Below are 17922 nucleotides of genomic sequence, written 5' to 3' on the forward strand. Positions count from 1 at the left end.
AACCTAGAGGCCCAACTGGAAAGTTAGTCTCAGCTTGTCCACTGGACGGTTTGATTGACTGTGGGAAGGTACTCATACCCGATCCTCATCCTGAATATATAAATTTGTGAGCTTTCCAGTTAGGGTCATTTGGCAGAAATCATGATCAGAACATTGCCTGATTTCTCCCCTCCCCACCTTCCCTAGATACACTGAGACCAATTGTATTGCCCATATAATGTCCCTGACTGAGAGAATTCCACACAGACTGGGAACAAATATGGTCAGAATGGTACTTGCCTTTTTTACAAGAAACTTGCAAAGTGAGCAACATCCATGCTTACTGTCCTTTCTTATTTCTCAAGCCTGGTTAGTAAAATGACAGGGTGTTACTTGAATTCTTTTAAAAATGCTTTGATGTGGTGGCGTCTGTTATTATAGTTCACTCTAATGTTGTTTCAGGGTACACTTAACCCGCCTCAACTTCGCCCCACTAACACACCTGAACCGACAACGCATGAACCAAGCAGGGTGCTTTGCGATGGTGAGAGTAAGTAAACCACACACACACACACACACACAGAAATGTACTTTACCAGCTGTGCTTTTGCCAACAATGTACAAACACAATATAGTCGTGAGCTAGAAAGCATACTGCTTCACAGAGTTTGGGTTACTATTCATCTTAAGGGTTCTTCTAATAACAAAACAAGTTAGATGTGTGCTGGTTTGAGATTGTATATTTTTAACTTGGATCTCTGGAAAGGAGTTAAAGCTACTGGGATGCCAATGTCACCTTTGGAAAGTCAGTAACCAAAAGAGTCAACATATTGGCTTCATAGGACAGTTCCAGGTTGTATCTCACAGCGCAGACCTACTCTATTGGAATGAATGGCTTCAAAATCTGACAGGCTGTTTGGCTGTGGGATGTGATTAATCTAATTTGGAAGCTAAACTGAAAACTGAATTATTGCCATTTGGATCAGCTCATGTTCAGACATAGTTTTACTATAGATTTTCAGTTTTAGAGAGTTTTATTTTAATTTTAGGGAATATTTAGCATTTGCTGACACAATTCTAAATCTTGAGCTTGAGGTGCAGCATTGGAAATAATAATCCTTGCATTTGATACAGCGCCTTATCATGTCTTCGCGACGTCTCAAAGTGCTTCATCAGAATATACTGTAAAGTGAATTGATTGTACATTATGTTGGTGAAACAGTTAATTGCAATACAACTATTTTACCAATAAAAGTGCAAGCAAGATGGCATTAATAACCGAAGGTCCTCAAAGAACACCACGGTTAAATCTGCGCTGTGTATAGAACAAGTAATTTGTTAAAACAAACAAAAAGATGGAATGAAAGGTGTAGAAGAGATTTACAGCATGTATTGTCATGTTGATGAATTTGGTTCCCAGACACTGTTTTGTATCTTTTGTATGTAGATGGGTTCAGAAGCCGGCCAGAGAGCACCGATTTTCAATACCTTTCTGGCGCAGATGACTTGGAGGACGATGGAGATGAGTCAAGGAATTCGAGATGCTTACATAACAGAGAGCTGCCTGGAATTCCTGGGAATAATTATGTTGATGGAAAGAAGCCCGCTGCCAGAAAAACGAATGACACAGAATGCTTTTATACCCAAGCCAACAAATACCCTCAACGGGAAAACTGTGTTGAGGACTCACTGTATGAGAGCGTTGGAACCAAATGTGAACCTGAACCTGTTAAAATGAGACCTAATCAGCAATCAAAGCCTGCCAGTGAACGTGACAGGACATCAATGCCTCAAGAGGAGGTCTCAAGGGGTATAAAGGAATCAGCTGATACTGGAAGCACAGCTGAATATGCCTCAATTCGGAAGGTCAAAAAGAAAGGGAAGACCCGAGTTTGGAGGATGAGTTGGGAGCGTCACCATGGAGAAACGGAAATATGGACCGTGCGGGCTTAAGGGCGCCCATCCATAACGAGGAACGAAAAGTGGGAGAAAAGCCTGCTGTGTTTTCCAAGCCCGAGGTATCTCCGTTTCCTATATTTACTGGGAAAGTTGCCGAAACTCCTAACGTTGGTGTGAGTGTGCGGTGCATAATTTGTTTGTGTTTTAATTCCTTCGTGCAAGGGAAAAAGAATAATGAAAGCTTAAAGTCGAACGATGATTTATCAATTGTAGGGATTATTATAATTATCCTGTGGGTGATTATACCAAACTACGGTGTCAGTGTCTGAGTGATTGAGATTGTTGGGCAGGTAACAGAATTCTTAGGAAACTATAATGCATACACGCACAGCTTGAACAAAATAAATGTCATAAAATAACATATTCTTGGGAATTATTCCTTGGGGATTTGTGAAAGGTGCATGACATTTAACAAATAAAAGGTGAAATGTTATTGACTTATCAACGAAACCTTTACGTCCCTATCCTTAGCCATGATTTTAATGTGTAATACTCTTGATGTAGACTTATCTTGACTGATAAAGAATATTAAGGGCCTGTGAAACCCAAACTTGATCTCATCATCCAAAATGATACGAAACTCACCAGAGGCTGTCTTGTCATTTTCAGTGTCGCTGCTTAATTCAGAAAGTGACAAGACCTGTCACAGGAATTCACATCACCCACAGCTTCCCCTTTGCATTAGACTTAGTCTCCCTCGAGTAGAATAATTCCTGTCACATCTTTATTATTTGTCCTTATTGCCATTAGCCTGTTCCAGTTTGGTTGATATCCTGTTCACCAAAGTTCATTGAATAGAAAAGCTTTTCTTCCCTTAGGTTCTATAACAATAGAGGCGTCTGCTGGCAATTCTATGTAGATTTTACAAAACCGAACATATATTATTTAGAGGGCAACTTAAACTTTGGGACAATTCTGTAAAAAATCAAAATGCCCAAAGACAAATTATTGCAAATTCTGGATAATCCACACATTTCTTGCTCTGGGCACAAATATGCATTACTTTGAACTAAAGCCTAGAGATCTGCTCCAACAGGAATATTTACTTTGCTCCCACACAGAATTAGGAACATAAAAGTGCACATTTGTTCTTCCATTTAACATTTTATAATTATAGCTTGGTTCTAAATCGGTTTCAAGACTGCCTGAGTAAACACAAGGCAATCAAAATCTCCTTTTAAAAAAATGTCAATTGAACAGTACATTTCTAATAGTTTTAGTTCCTGTGTTTTACCCTCTTACGTTTAATCATTTCACTTTTTTTTGCTTAAAAAAAAAGACCATTTGATGTAATTACCAAAATAGTAATCAGATGTTGGTAATTCGGGGCGCATTCTTTAATCTCTGTTTTACATTCCAGAAATACAGTCCTGGGAAAGAAGACATGAAGAGTATTGCAGAGAATAAAGCAACAAAACCACTGAAAGACCGTCATGAGGCAGAGAGAATCACATGTGCTAGTCTAAATGACAGTCAGACAAACTCCGGCACTGCCTGGGTTAAGGTACGTACCCAAGTAAAATGAATTATTATTAAAATATACTTCCTTTTTTTCTTGAACGAACAGAAACAAAGCAAAGGCCTTTCTGTTTATTATTCAATCCTTTTGTTTTATTTTCCGATTCTGGACAGGCTTTTTGCAGCTTCTTCTCAGTTTGATTTCCTTGCTACTCGAAATTCATCCCTTGGCAAAATGATGGGTACGGGAAAGCGAGAATGTAGCAACAAATTGGGGGTGAATCGTATCTAATTTCTTTAATAATAATAATAATTCTCGCATTTGAATACAGCGCCTTTTCCCGTCTTCTTGACATCCCACAGCGCTTCACAGAATATACTGTAAAGTGAATTGACTGTATATTTTGTGGGCAAAAATGCGGTGGCAAATTGCGCACAGCAGCGTCCCGCAAACAGAATTTTTGTGAGTGACATGCACAGAAAGAGAAAGCAAGTCCAATTCAGACCACACTATGGTCTGCCAACATTACAGCTCGTTTCGTTTGCTTTCCAATCTTTTTCCATTTTGCCTTTACTCTTCGCTGAGCAGCAGCTAGCTGGCTCGCAGATGAATAGGTTGCCACCTCCCCAGTTGAGGTGAACAGAGTGAGGGATGCAGCCAGTTTTAATTCTCAAATTTTCATTTGCCCCGAGAACCGATGGCAGCAATGCTGAACTGGCTCTAAATCAATACAGTACATTATAACCTCTAAGCCAAGCTCCAGTTCACTTTAAAGTCGCAGCCACACAGTGAGCAGGTGCTGATCTCTGAGACCCTTTGCCTTTATTTCGAGTGAAACAAACAGGAACAAAGGAAAGGGGAGCATTGTTCTACCCATTGTGAACAGCCAATTACATAGCGTCCGATATCAATCATACTCCTGTTTGAGTCGCTGCTATGAAGTGAAGATCCACTCATAGAAAAAATACCTTGGCGTCAAAGACTAAGAAAAATACCTTGGTGTCGTGGAGTCCTGTAGCTCAGTGATGAGAGCACTCGCTTCGCAAGCGAGAGACCTGGGTTCAATTCCCGGCAGGGCGAAACCTTGGGCAAGTTTCCTTACCTCCACACCCCTGATAATAATCCCTCAAGGAAAAAAACAAGAAAAAAGAATTTGGTCACTCAATCCACGACCGTTTGTGGGACGCTGCTGTGCGCAATTGGCTGCCGCGTTTTGCCCACAAATATACAGTTAATTCACTTTAGAGTATATTCTGTGAAGCACTTTGAGACGTCTATATCAAATGCAAGGATTATTTATTTTATTTATAAATTCCAATGGCTTCATGTGGTACCACAGATGGGTCAAAATCAACTATTAAATCTACTAAACAAATCGTATCGGTATAAGACTAGCCCTATTCTGATAGGTGCATCATACCTCTATAAAATAACGCTATACGTTTTGCAATGTTGTTTATAAATACATATTCTCAAAAGTTTGTTGCACTTTCCACCAAAAGAAAGTTCTCACCTTAAGTCTACAAGGCACATGAACAAGCTGCAATACACCCTAGAATCCTGAAGGAATAAATGCAGGACAAGCAACAGCCACCTGAGAATGAATAACTGGAGGACTAATGAATAGTTAATGATATTCAAAACACGAGTACAATATAAATCATTAGTGAAAAAAGGTTTTGAGTGGGGAACGAGGAATGTGACCCGCTGGATCCAAGCAATTGTTGGAGTGGTTTTAGAATTTGAGTACAAGATTATCAGGTCTCAAAGGAGATTAGAGACTGGAGAAACAAGTGTCCACACTGAATAAAAACAGCGAGGCATTGCCAAGTTGATTGATTCATTTCAAAAGGAATTAGCTCCGTAACCAGTTCAGAAAAGGACTAAAAGTTGCAGGAAGTAGGTTTAGATGCAGATGATTGAATGCTCTGCTAACACAGCGGCTCTAATCCTCTCGAGACCATGGGAATGCACTCTGTGGAATGCAACTGGTCAGATCACACAACGTAGGTACGCAGTGTGCACTGTAACAGAGTTCCTGCTTGATTGCCTTGAGGGATCATGAACAAGTTTCATTGAGTTTTGTGTTCTTGGACATTTTATTTGCAGTTATCTCCTTCCATGAGGCCTCCCTCAACCCCCCGTTGGGTGAGTCAAGGACAATGCAAATTAAAATAGGTTCTATTGTATGATGTTATGTTTCTAAACCTCATGCAATGTCCTAATCCCTGACTGTTCAGCGCCTTGGGACGTCCTCCTGACGTGAAAGGCGCTTTAAATTGTAATTTTGTATTGTATCGTACAGCACTGATACAAGTGTGATCCTGAGTATGTGAGTTTAGGTCTATATATTGGAGAATTCTTATCTGTATGAACAGTCAAGGTGAAAAGGGAAATCTACAGATGAGAGAGAACTACAACAACAACAAAAACAATAACACTATACTAAAGATAAACTTACAAAGCTCAAATTGGTAGGGATAAATCCGGAAATGTGGGGGAAGAAGTGATAAACGGAGCATTACATTAATGAATAGTTTCTTTTGGAAAAAAAGAGGCTAAGCTGTAACCACAGAGGAAATGCGTCTGGTGGTTGAACAGTTTGATAAGTCATAGGGCTGACAAGTTGTTTCTGATGGAAAAAGCAGTAAACTGTCAAGGACGACAGCAAAGTAAAGGAAGAGTCTCTATCAAACAGTCAGACTTACAATTTTGCTCTCCTTAGTGTCTCGGTTCCGAGATTTGTGATCCTTAAACAGAACGCTACCCTTAGATTTTATGAATTGCTGCCCCATAAAATCCTTTAGACAGAACTTTATCCGGATTGTTTCGTATCAGATTAAGAAACTGGGTTTGGCGCCCCATTCTCACTCCTCCACATTATCGTGGCTGTAGGTTTGGCTTCTGACAGAGGTCAAGACCCTAAGGCATGAACCATATGAGGGATGAGTTCCAGCTGTTCTAAGCTTGTCTCCTGGTAAATGTCTACGCAAGAGAACAGGGCTATTACAGCAGAGTTACTTACCTCAGGGAAACATTCCTCTGACTGGATAATGTACTAAACACCAGAAACATGTTATTAACTTGTGGGTTGAGGGAAACCGAAAAGAGACCTTTAGTAAGAGAATACACTTGCTAAAAAACAAAGTCATAAACGTATCCTTCGTATTGCTAACTTTTTTTTCTATGAATGTCAACAGTAAAACACTGTGCAAAAGTTGTCATTTCGCATTGGGAATCTTTTAAAGTATCTTGTCGCTCATACGTTGGCATTGTACTGACAAAAATTGGTGGAAAATCACCCAATAATTTTTGCAGTGAGTTTTCTTTACCCCAGGGCCGTGAAGAGGCAACTTAAAAGAATGCGCCCTGTCTTCACTGGCAATCAAAATGTTAATAGATTCTCTGAAAAATAATCCTGTCCAATAATACTTAAGTGAGTTCTGTAAATCTGCCAAAACAAACTTTTGAAATTGATGGTAGGTTCCAAATTTATTGTAATCTTTCTGATTGTAAACAAATGTTTAAATGTGTGTTATGTTAGTTTCTAAACTGTTCACTTAGAAACAGGACAAAAATTAGGTCAGAACGACTATTTTTAAGCATTCAGAAATGATGTGTGGAAGATTTTGATATTAGTGGACATTCAGTGGATGCAAAGGTTGTATTGCGCCCAGTTTATTAGCAGTGCGTATGTTATTTGGAGCCAACACTACAGTTAATGTATAGTAGATTTTAACCTACATGGTTAGCATTCAGTTGTCGAGCCAGGGAACAAACTCAACACCGAGTTATCAACTCGCTGCCACACAAGCACTTTTCACAACACAACAAATTACACTTCACGTTGGAAAGATGTCCCAGGGCGCTGGACAGTCAGGGTTTTTGGACACTCATGGGGCAATATCACAGATGAGATTGAGCCACTTCTGAAAGAATGGAGCCAATTCCTATTACCAATGTCAACCACAAGGTAATACTCTACACACACATTATCCACGCACTACAACCACACTCAACTGAACGGTCTCCGACAAGGTAGCAGTGTAGCTCAGAATGACAGAAAGTGCCCTTGAATAACCTACATCTCGAGTATAAATCAAACGTGCAGAAACAACACAAAGTGACTCAATGGCCACGCAGAGAAGATGGCCTCCAGTCACAGGCTCCTTTGCGGATCAGGTGGACCTAAACATTCCATGACGTGCATTGAACGTCAAAGCGCTGTGCCATTCTGCAGCGTACCAATCATTCTCCCTATAGCCTAGTTGCTAACTCTTAATCTTCCCGCAATCTTCATGTAAACTCACATTTTCCTTGGTTTGTCCTTGTTGGTGCACTGAACACTGAAGCAGAAAATAGAGGAATTTATCTTTTCACAAACTGTCCCTGCAGGAGGTGTGTTGGAGTTTGGTACTTGAACAAATAATTTCAAAACCAAAGTGCAAAGCTTAGCTGGAGTAACTTCATAAAGAGTAAGAAAATAACTAATGGAAAAACAGACCAATTAATCATACCAAGACAAAATAAAAAAAATGTTGGCCGCACTAAAATTACTTCTGCCAAAGGTCAAGTTCCAGATGTACTCCACTACAGATCTCATTCACAACAACTGCAGTATTCTAATCAGGGATGAGGCCTATTTAAAGGTGCTAAGATGAACTCTTGCTGTTTATTAATTTTTGCTCTGTTGCTCCCTATTTATCTTTGCTCTTTACGTCTCAGTGCGTTGAGATCTCCTTAGGTCCAGTGGATCGGTTTGGGAAAACAATAATAATTTGGTCGCTCAATCCACGACTGTTTGTGGGGACGCTGCTGTGTGCAATTGGCTTCTACGTTTCTCCCGCAAATACACAGTCAATTCACTTTACAGCATGTTCTGTGAAGCGCTTTGAGACATCTGGAAGACATGACAAAGCTCTATATCAAATGCAAAGATTATTCTTCTTATTATAAAAGAATGTCACTTTCCTCCTCCTCCCCCCTCCCTCATTTAGCCCAACTGATGTTGATGAAACAAACCACCTAAGACAGAGTATGACACTCATTCAAAAATAGGATTCAAACTCAGGCTTTGTCGCTAGTAATCCAGCACTGTAGGTGCCATGTAGACTACAATATTGCAGTTCAGTGCAGGCAAATAATTTGTCATACTGTTAGGTTTGCATTCATCTTCACTTTAGAGCAGGTATAAATGTTCTAATTTTCTTTAGCCTACTTTGTGTTTCCCCTGTAAACATTAAATGCTACTTTACAGTTGTTGAGAAGGTTCAGGGAGATGTTATCATCCCCAGATTGCGTTGTCCTGTTTTAGAGGAAGTCCAGTGGATTTAATGGTACACAGTTCAATGTGAATCATAGGTTGGGCAGGACAATGAAACTACTTGATTGAGTCAGTATCTGCCTAGTCCCCCCATTTTCCATCTTGCAACTTATGATTCATGCTACCGTAATTGACAATAGCTACCAATAAATTGAACATTCAGACAACTGAATGGGCATGAACTGTAGTCAATCAAATCATGCCAACAGCAGTAAGAACAGCTCTGTCTATAGATTGTATAGGCGCTTAAAACACTGCAGCATTTCAGAAAAGAGTAAATACTATAAATACCCATTCAGCTCAATGAGAGCAATTTCTGGGACTTCCACTGACCTCCATGTCTCTCGATTCTCTGTGAGAATCCTTATTTTGAACACTTAAAATGAGTCAACGTTGACTATCCCATGTTGAAATCTATTCCATAATTTATCAGCTCTTGAGTGTAACCATTCATGTTTGTCCAAATCCTTGGTCTTCCTTTCTTGATTGAAACAACCTATGTCTCTATTGGTGCAAATATGAATTTGAACTTTGAGAACCATAAAAGAGGAGTTTGTCTCATCATCACTTCACACGAGGCAGCAATCTTGTCACTTTTTTAATATATATATCTGGTCCTGTGTGTCCTTTGTGTGGCTCAGTGACTAGAACTGAACACATTATGTTCTCGTCCTTACGAGTGGATGTATAAAAATTCTGTTCAGTGTTAAACACATTGCCTTTGGGTGATGTTGGTCTTTAATGGGATTTCCCATTATAGCCACGTATGGCATTGGCAATGCATGTAATACTGAATGGAATTTTCACCCATTAATCTTCTAACTGGAACGATCACTCCTGGGTTCCTTACTCTCGGGCGGCTGTTGTCTGGGTGATTTATTATCCACGTTACAGCTTTCCTTTTCATGCATAGAGCTTTCACGTGTGGATGTTAACAAGTGCTTCTGAATGTCGAGAAACACATTATATTAACTGCATTAAGCAACCGTTTTGTCAATAATTTTCGATAACTGTATCAGCTCTACCTGCCTTTTACAAACTTATAATAGCATGGGATTAGTTTATTGCTATTACTCTTGCAAAATCTACTTGAACTGCCTTTTCTACAAGAGCCTCTGGCATTTTTCCTACTATAGATGTCAACCTAACAGGCCTGCTGTCCTAATTTCTTCTAAAGTACATTGAACTCCCTCCATCTGAAGCGAAAGGGAGGGGGTATGCTGTTCCATTTGCTAAGTCTAGAGCACATTTACCAGATTGCCCAGATGTGGCATTGTTTTATAACTTGTTTATTTTAAATTGTGGGGCTTTATTTGTTCTTTTAGTAGCTTAATGATAGTATCACAGGTTGCATCAGTTTGCTGTGATTTTTGCCGTTCCTCTCCACTGTCATAAATTCAGCATTGTGACTGACATTAATTAGCAACAGAGTAATATAGGCCATAGAGGACATTGCAGCCAGGCCTGAAATTATTCTCGCACAGCATCAATAAACCTAGGCTCTCCAGCAGGAGTCACTGAATAGCTGTCAGAAAGGAAAATGCTCATTGATATTACCCTCAGTTTAGTGGGGAATAAAGTTGAGATCAGCTAATTCAGCACGGGCTAGGAATCGATCCTGTAACCTTGTGTTCTGCACAGCTTTGTACTGTACTGGGAAGTGACTTTGCCCATTAGTTTATGGGGAGGAAGAGGGGAAGCATTTTAGAATACTTTGCTAAAGATTTCATCCCTTCTGCATTTTCTTCTAATGCCCTGTGATTTGTGTTGTCTTTTCCAAATCCCCTGCATTGAAAGGGACCTGTGGTAAGGCACCAAAAAAACAAGCGAAGAAAACTTATTCTGATTTTTAAGAAGTAATAGCATTAAAGAGAAGTGCAGCAGGAAGCCACTACCATGTGCTAAATTTAGCTTGATAAAATATTTAGGATGCGAGCAGATTCTCTCCTGCATTATACAGTTCAAATTATCCTTCCTCAATCCAGTTGGGGAACATGTAAACTCTTGAATTCAACAATTACTGTAAAATAATGCCCAATATCTAGGAAGTACAGCATTTCTGGTCATTTGATGCAATTGCTTGCGTTTGTCACAAACATGGAAGGTTTGGGTTAAAAAGAGCATCACCAATCTAGATCCTGCTTGAAAATCTTTGCATAGTCAACCTGCCAATAACTGAATTAAGATGTGGATCATTAAGCACCCTATCCCTGCCAACATGTAACACTGCGCTAACTCCTCATCGAATTCATTGAAATCCAACTGTTAAATCAAACAAAATAATTGCTGCACATTCTCAGAAAGCCCCCTGGTGCCTTTGGTTTTTAATGTCATCACTCTTGTTCTCCAGCCCAAGATTTTAATTTCCTGACTTTATTGCTTATCAGTTCTGAAATTGATTTTTATTTTCCTAAGCAAGCGAGAGCAAAGACTATTCTGTTAAAATCTAAGTGCTATTATACAGTACAGGAGCATAATTAATGGTTATTAATTCATTAAATATTTGCTTTCAGCAGTTTATGTAATAAACGTCGGGAGGACGTCCCAAAGCGCTTCACAGAACACACTGTAAAGTGAATTGACTGTATATTTGTGGGCGAACGCAGCAGCCAATTGCGCACAGCAATGTCCCACAAAGTTGTAGATTGAAAATGATCAATTTATTATTGTTTTGTTTTTTTGGAGGGATTATTATTAGGCGTGTGGAGTAAGGAAACTTGCCCAAGGTTTCGCCCTGCCTGGATTGTGGCTAGATACTAAGGAATATTGTCCAAGAAGGTACATGTAAATCAATTAAACAAATATACCGTCAATTCACTTTACAGTATATTCCGTGAAGCGCTTTGAGATGTCTCAACAACGTGATAAGGCTCTATATTCAAATGCAAGGATTATTATATATCAAACGTTATTGCGTCTCTCTGAGTAAGTTCAATAATGAAAACATTTTGTAATATGGTATGTCATTTTTAATTTCTTCTTGATTTACAGAAGGAAGTCTTCACCTTTAGTAAATCTCATGAAAAACTCCATTCCCTCACAGATGAAGAGGTTTGTAGTGTTCAAATTTGTTTTTCTCTCTCTCTACTCTTTGCCCTCCCCATATGCTTAACTACCTGTATTATCTGACCCAATGAAACCTCAGAGTAAAACTGAATCTGTATAAGTTTTGTAATATTAATGATCTGAACAGTTTGACTGCATAAAAAGGGTGGGCGACATTTACTGAAGGCTTGGCTGTTTTGTACACTTTCAAGTTGTTCTGACCATTTTTTATTCATCTTTAATTTGCAATTTGGATACTCTCTTGAAGAATTGGGAATTAAATCATTATGACTATCTCTAGGGCAAGGTTTATAGCTCTGCACCAATTGCCCAATGAATCGGACCCAGATGTGTTCAGATGCCACACATCGCTATGATTTTAGCGACAACTCTAGCCGGGGCGTTCATCATGAACAGGGTTTGACGCAATGCAGACAGGGCTGGAGCCCCCACTCCTAACACTGCCTGGAGGAGACAGCAAGCAAACAGTGTCAATTTTGTAATTCTATGATTTGCAGTTAAATGCAATGGAAATTAGAAAACTAATGTTTAACATGAATTCATTCATGCACCATGAGATCATTCCTAAACCGAGGTCAGAATGATCCAGGCTGAATGGATTCTTAGAACAGATGCATTCACCTCTGCCCTCATACAGTATAAATTATCAGCCTGACACAGGCTCTGTGTTTTCGCATAGAAATAACAGGGGTTTCATATCCCGATTTTGTTGTACCCCATCATACAGTAACTTTTACACCAACTTCAGGAGGTCCTGGTTTAGCTCCAAACTGGGGAAAGCAGCTCTGCATCTCTCTCTCTTTTTAATACAGAGATGTTTGCTCGCCAAGGCGAGGCATGTCAGCATTGGGGAATGTAACACGTTTCCATTTTGAGTACCAAGTGACACTCCCAGGTCATGCACTCCCAGGTTATGCATAACTCAAAAGTAAAGCTCGCCAACTCAATTACACGCTCCCACCTCCACACCGTATCAGTTGCAAATTCCCAACAAGTGTCGATTCCAATATGTATGATTCCTCTAGTGATGGAAATCTAACATGATCATCTCAGCTCTAGACTTTGTGCCCAGATCCAGCTCAGCTCAGGCAGAATCATTGGACAGAAAGTTGTGAGTGTTGTGAATGTATAAAATGTACTGCTCTAGCAGGGTATAAACGCAGATTCAATTGGGGGGGTTTAGGAGGGAGATGGTATTTGAGAAGCAAAGGATTTTTTCTTGGGGGGGCGGGCAGTTGGGGCGGGGGAGGGGAGGAAAATTAGATTAGAAATTATCGCAATGGTGCAGTAGGCTTGATGGACACGATAGGTACATGAGATGCCTCCAATCTGAATCCAAACAGTCCAAAATTACAGTGGCCTACATGCAGTTAGCTATTAATCTATTACAAAGTTCTTTAACTACAAACATTCGGTAGTGTTGTCCAGGTTGTCAGTCCTCTACAAGATCTACAGTCCAAAGTGATGAAAACTGAACAAATCAACTTGGTTCTTTTCCAAAACTGTGTGAAAACAGATTCCAAGTTATGACTCAACTTACAAAGTTTTCCACATTTCTTAACAATCTTCAGTTGTAGGTAAAATGCTCTTATAGACTAATACCAAGTAGAATTTCAGGCCTCTGGTATCCCATTGTATCAGGTAGTAATGATCAACCAAAATGCTTGGTTATAAATTAAAATCTTAATGTAATATACTTAAGATTGCTGCTTTGTTTAAAGCTGTAGTGTTTCAAGAACCATCCGCTTGTCATTTTCATCAATTCAGAATAGTCCAATTGGTATTTTTTTCCCAACTGGCCAGCCAATAAGTAATTCAGTGATAATTATCGAAGCTCAAACTTGAGCAATATCCTTTGGCATAATTGTGGCTTCTACAAAATGTTTCCTGCAGTTGCCTTAAAAATGCAATTAATACCCAGAGCATTAAGTTATCTTATGAAAATACGCCTGTATATTTCTCATCAAATTACACATTTTACTAGAGTAGACAATCCCATTGTCNTTTTTTCCTGCAAATTAGCCCTTTGAGACCAACTAAAGCTTATGATTATGTTGCCAGCTTGCGGTTTTAATCTTCATTTGCTAATCAATAATGAGCTTGCACATGTCTCAAGCCAAACAAAGTTTTACTGTACTTGAATAATAGAGTTCAGCACAACACATCCTCATGCAACTTGAAAGAGAGTTGAAGTACAAGGTGCTGTTTCTGTATTGAAAACTTAGCAGCAGTGAGAAACAACTGTTATGCATTCAAAGTGCATTAAAAAGTTACATTTTAATAAGAATGAGTTGTAGTTTCCCCCGGTTTAATCTTAGCTATTTGGCAACCTTACATTCTGAAGTCATTTTCTACGTTAAAAAGTAGTTGCCTTTCAAATCGGTGTCAGCACAAACCAAACTGCCAAGATGGTGTTCAGATTATAAATCATTTCAAGTTAAGACATGCACCAAACTAGCCAACTCCTGGTTGGAATAATGATCACATTACATTTATACAAAACTGTGTTTTTAAAGGGATTAAATGATTAGGACAACTAAATGAGTGGCTTGAACAGAGTAGGTGTTAGCAATTGGTTATTGGCTGTTCAGGATGACAGCCATGGCTGGAGTTTTTGTTTGTGAGTACTCTATTGAGCTGTAAGAAGGGGGCAATGTGTCAGGATAATCATTATCTGTGAGCCTTTTTTGTTCCAAACAGCTGTACAGCAGCTTTCAAACTGTTTGACTTGTAATTTCCTGTCAGGAAAATGCATTGAAGCAAAACAAAAAGACATGATTTACCGTATGTGTTATCATCGTCTCAAACAGTTAGAGAGAAGTCACTTTATTAGCAACATTTTTTTCCCTTCCAGCATTTTAAAATTCAAGTCTCTGCTTTAGCTAGTAATTTAAAGGCCTTTAGATCTCAAGCGCCCATGTCATCTCATTGAGATTGAAGCTCAGCACAATTTATAGTAACAGCTCAAGTTGACTTAAACCGTTACCATCATTCAAGGAAAGAAAACTGCAGAAATGGATTCCTCAATCATTCCCCAAACTCATTTTTGATGTTTGAAACGACTGTGCAGTACTTTAGTCAGAGAAGTATTTAACCTGATGATTCTGTTTTTAAATCTCTCCTAAAACATTTACATCGCAAACATTGTGGCAGGTTTGTATTGCCAAACACATTTGTTTACAAACAGGAATTTCTTGTTAAATCATGTGGCCCTTTTGAAACTTGGGCTTTAAACAGTGCCTTTTTAGGAATTTCTATTGGGTACTAGTGCGATCACAGCAGGTAGAGACGGGGCTAATTTGGGATGTCCAAAACCTGCAGAAGTAGCATTTACACGGTTGTTCATAATTTTTACAACAGTAACATTGTTGGACAGTTGCTAAAATTTGTTGGTTTAGACTACTTTTTTTTTAAAAATGTATTAATTTACGTAGCACACGGTTTCTTAAATTATTAGCAAATAGGAATAAATATATCCCTTGTTACCCAGGCTGCTCCCATCATCTTATTAGTCTCTCATTTTACTGTGTAGTTTGTTCTGTCGATTGCTTCTATTCCAATCCTAAAATATGTTTCAGTTCCCCTTCCTGTCCCCCCCCCCCCCCCCCCCCCACACTCCCACACCCCCGGCATGTCAGAATTCAATGGAATTCAACAACAAAGATAGAAGATAGAATTGGGAAATAAAATAAAAGGCCTTATTCAGAACAGAACAACATTATTGAAAAGGAAAACTGGATTAAATTGTCAATTCAACAATAAAGTATTTGCATTCCTCATATCCAGATCAGATTTCTGGCAATATATGATTGGAAGCATTATATTTGAAATGTTTTAATGCAACATATTCAGGTATTAGCAGATTGCACAAAGGCTGTTAACATTACTTGGTCTGCTTAGCAGACTTGGTCATTATTTAGCAGACCAAGTAATGTTAACAGCCTTTGTGCAATTTCTTAAGAAAAGCTAAAATGTTTCTATTAAATTGAGCTGTTATTGATGTTGTTCGTTGCAAATCATACAGTGAATGTGAATAAATAATAATAAACCTTGAACGTTGCCTTAAATGTTATTGTTACATTACAGCTGTGTAACTGATGCTTTTGTTATGCTGAACGTGGAGAGTAAGCAAACAGTCAGTGGTCTTTCAATCTCACTTTGTTGTGCAGTATTATAATCTGGACTATGTGCAGGCAAAGCAGAAATTTGAGATGGTAATTTAACAACTCAGGAAACAGCTGTGGAGAAAGTATATACATTACTGTTATCAAGAGGATGTTCAGTCTGTCGCAAATGAGCCTGTGGTGCAAAAATATATAAACTAGCTTTATAGTAGGTAATGACTGAAAACTTAACACTGATATATATTTGGGTTGCAAATAATGCAGCACTCCACGCAACGCAACAATCCAGCGACTAATCTACATTCTAAATTACCCTCCGATCTCAATTATTATTATAATTTATGATTCTTTTGAATCCAACTGGGTATAATTTCCAACTCAAGAAAGCTACTAATCTGCTCGTCCTCTCTCTGTACATATAAATAAATATCCAACCATAAACTGTTTTGCCTACATAAATACAGTCACTGCACATTACTGTGAATCCTTTCAAATGCTTCGAGATTTTCCTACCAAAGTGAAAGTGACTATATGAATGGTTATTATTGTTGCTGCCTTCCTGTTTTACCATTACAGCTGATTATGTCAGTCATGGGAGTGGCTTCACAAGCATTTTCTTCCACAACAAACAAATACTTTGTCTGTTTCAAGACCCTCTTCTTCAACCACGCCTTCAGTCACTATCCTAGCTCTACCCTCACTGTTCTCCACCCCTCCTGATCCTAACCCCCTACTCGGGTCCAAATCCCTGACTGTCCAGCAGCTTGGGACATTCTCCCGACGTGAAAAGCGCCGTGTAAATGTAATTTGTTGTATGTATATATATATAGAACAGCGAGAAACAGCTTGTATTCAGCACCTCACTCAACTTTTACATTTATGTCCATCTAAACCTTGAATGGAAACTAACCCCGAAATATTAGTTTGGTATCTGTTTTGATGTGTTGTGTACAGGCAATCTGATTTGCATCGTTTGTTACTAATTAATTACGCTACTTACCAAATGCCCTTTTCCCTCTTACAGATTGCAGGAATGTATTCGAAGGTGGCAAAAAAATACCCAAGGAAGGAAGTCCTATTGCCACTAAGAGGAAGGATCCCCAAAGAAACCAAAATGTATAGCCGTTCCTGGTCAGCAGATAATCTGAACGAGGAGGAATCAGAGTACGAGGCTATCAAGAGCCCACACTGGCACACAGGCAGTCGGACTCCGGTAAATGAACCTGATTATGCCTTCGTTAATGAAAAGGCCTGGGGGAGGAAATGGCAGAGCGACGAAGAGACGGAACCAGGCTATGAAGCGATCAATATCAAATCGAAGAAAACGGATTTCCCGCCAAAGCGGGCCAAAGCACAAAAGTTTCCTCCTGTCAGGCCGACGGAAAACTATTACGAAAGTATCAGTGAACTGCAGCAGAGTCGAACACATACCAGAGTGCTCACCTGTGAAGACGGCAAACAATTGTTTGTAACCGGACTCTGATGATATAAAGACGAGAGATATTGAGGAAATGTGGGGGTGGGGGAGGGAGGTGGAGGGGGTGGGGAGGGAAGTGGAAGTGGGGGGTTGCAGTAAGTATTTCGCAGTTGGCAATTACAGAGACACTTCACACACAAAGATCAAATTAGGTTACTTTTTTTTAAATCGAACGAAAACATCAATTCTATTTTATACTATAGGTGCTTCATGTTTTTTTGCATAATTTAATGTGGTTTCTCCAGATAAAATTTGCGTGAGATGCAAAGTTTCTTTGTTGCCTTATTTGAAGTATATATATTTTTAAAAACAGTTGGTTTAGAGAATCATATATTTTCTGTGTTGATTGTTTTGAAGGAGAAGACAACCTTATGAGAAGAGTTAAACGCCTTGTAATGTTCTGTTGTTCACCATTAGGTCAGCTGTACTTTTTTGCTATTAACTATTAACCTAATTTGATCATTTGTAAAAATCTTCAATCGATCTTTAAAACTCAAACCAACAATGCTAAAAATGAGACTCTCGTTAAATTACT

At 39.0% G+C, this 17922-nt stretch overlaps 1 protein-coding gene across 1 annotated transcript; it reads left to right on the forward strand.

The window, feature by feature from the left end:
• Positions 1 to 1849: 1849 nt before the first annotated feature.
• Positions 1850 to 17402, forward strand: LOC103190345. Its single transcript, XM_042341979.1, has 4 exons — positions 1850 to 1997; positions 3299 to 3442; positions 11712 to 11771; positions 16935 to 17402. The coding sequence occupies exons 1-4, from the start codon at positions 1914 to 1916 to the stop codon at positions 17391 to 17393; spliced, it is 747 nt and encodes a 248-aa protein (XP_042197913.1). The 5' UTR covers positions 1850 to 1913; the 3' UTR covers positions 17394 to 17402.
• Positions 17403 to 17922: the final 520 nt, after the last annotated feature.

This window comes from Callorhinchus milii, unplaced genomic scaffold (assembly GCF_018977255.1).
Source record: "Callorhinchus milii isolate IMCB2004 unplaced genomic scaffold, IMCB_Cmil_1.0 Scaffold18, whole genome shotgun sequence".
Lineage (NCBI taxonomy): Eukaryota > Metazoa > Chordata > Chondrichthyes > Chimaeriformes > Callorhinchidae > Callorhinchus > Callorhinchus milii.

Excerpts from the sequence above, each read along its gene's own strand:
- LOC103190345 (XM_042341979.1), top strand. The coding sequence starts at position 1,914 with ATGGACCGTGCGGGCTTAAGGGCGCCCATCCATAACGAGGAACGAAAA. Across the intron at positions 1,998-3,298 it reads CTGTGTTTTCCAAGCCCGAG|AAATACAGTCCTGGGAAAGA; the intron begins GTATCTCCGTTT and ends TTTACATTCCAG. Across the intron at positions 3,443-11,711 it reads CCGGCACTGCCTGGGTTAAG|AAGGAAGTCTTCACCTTTAG; the intron begins GTACGTACCCAA and ends CTTGATTTACAG.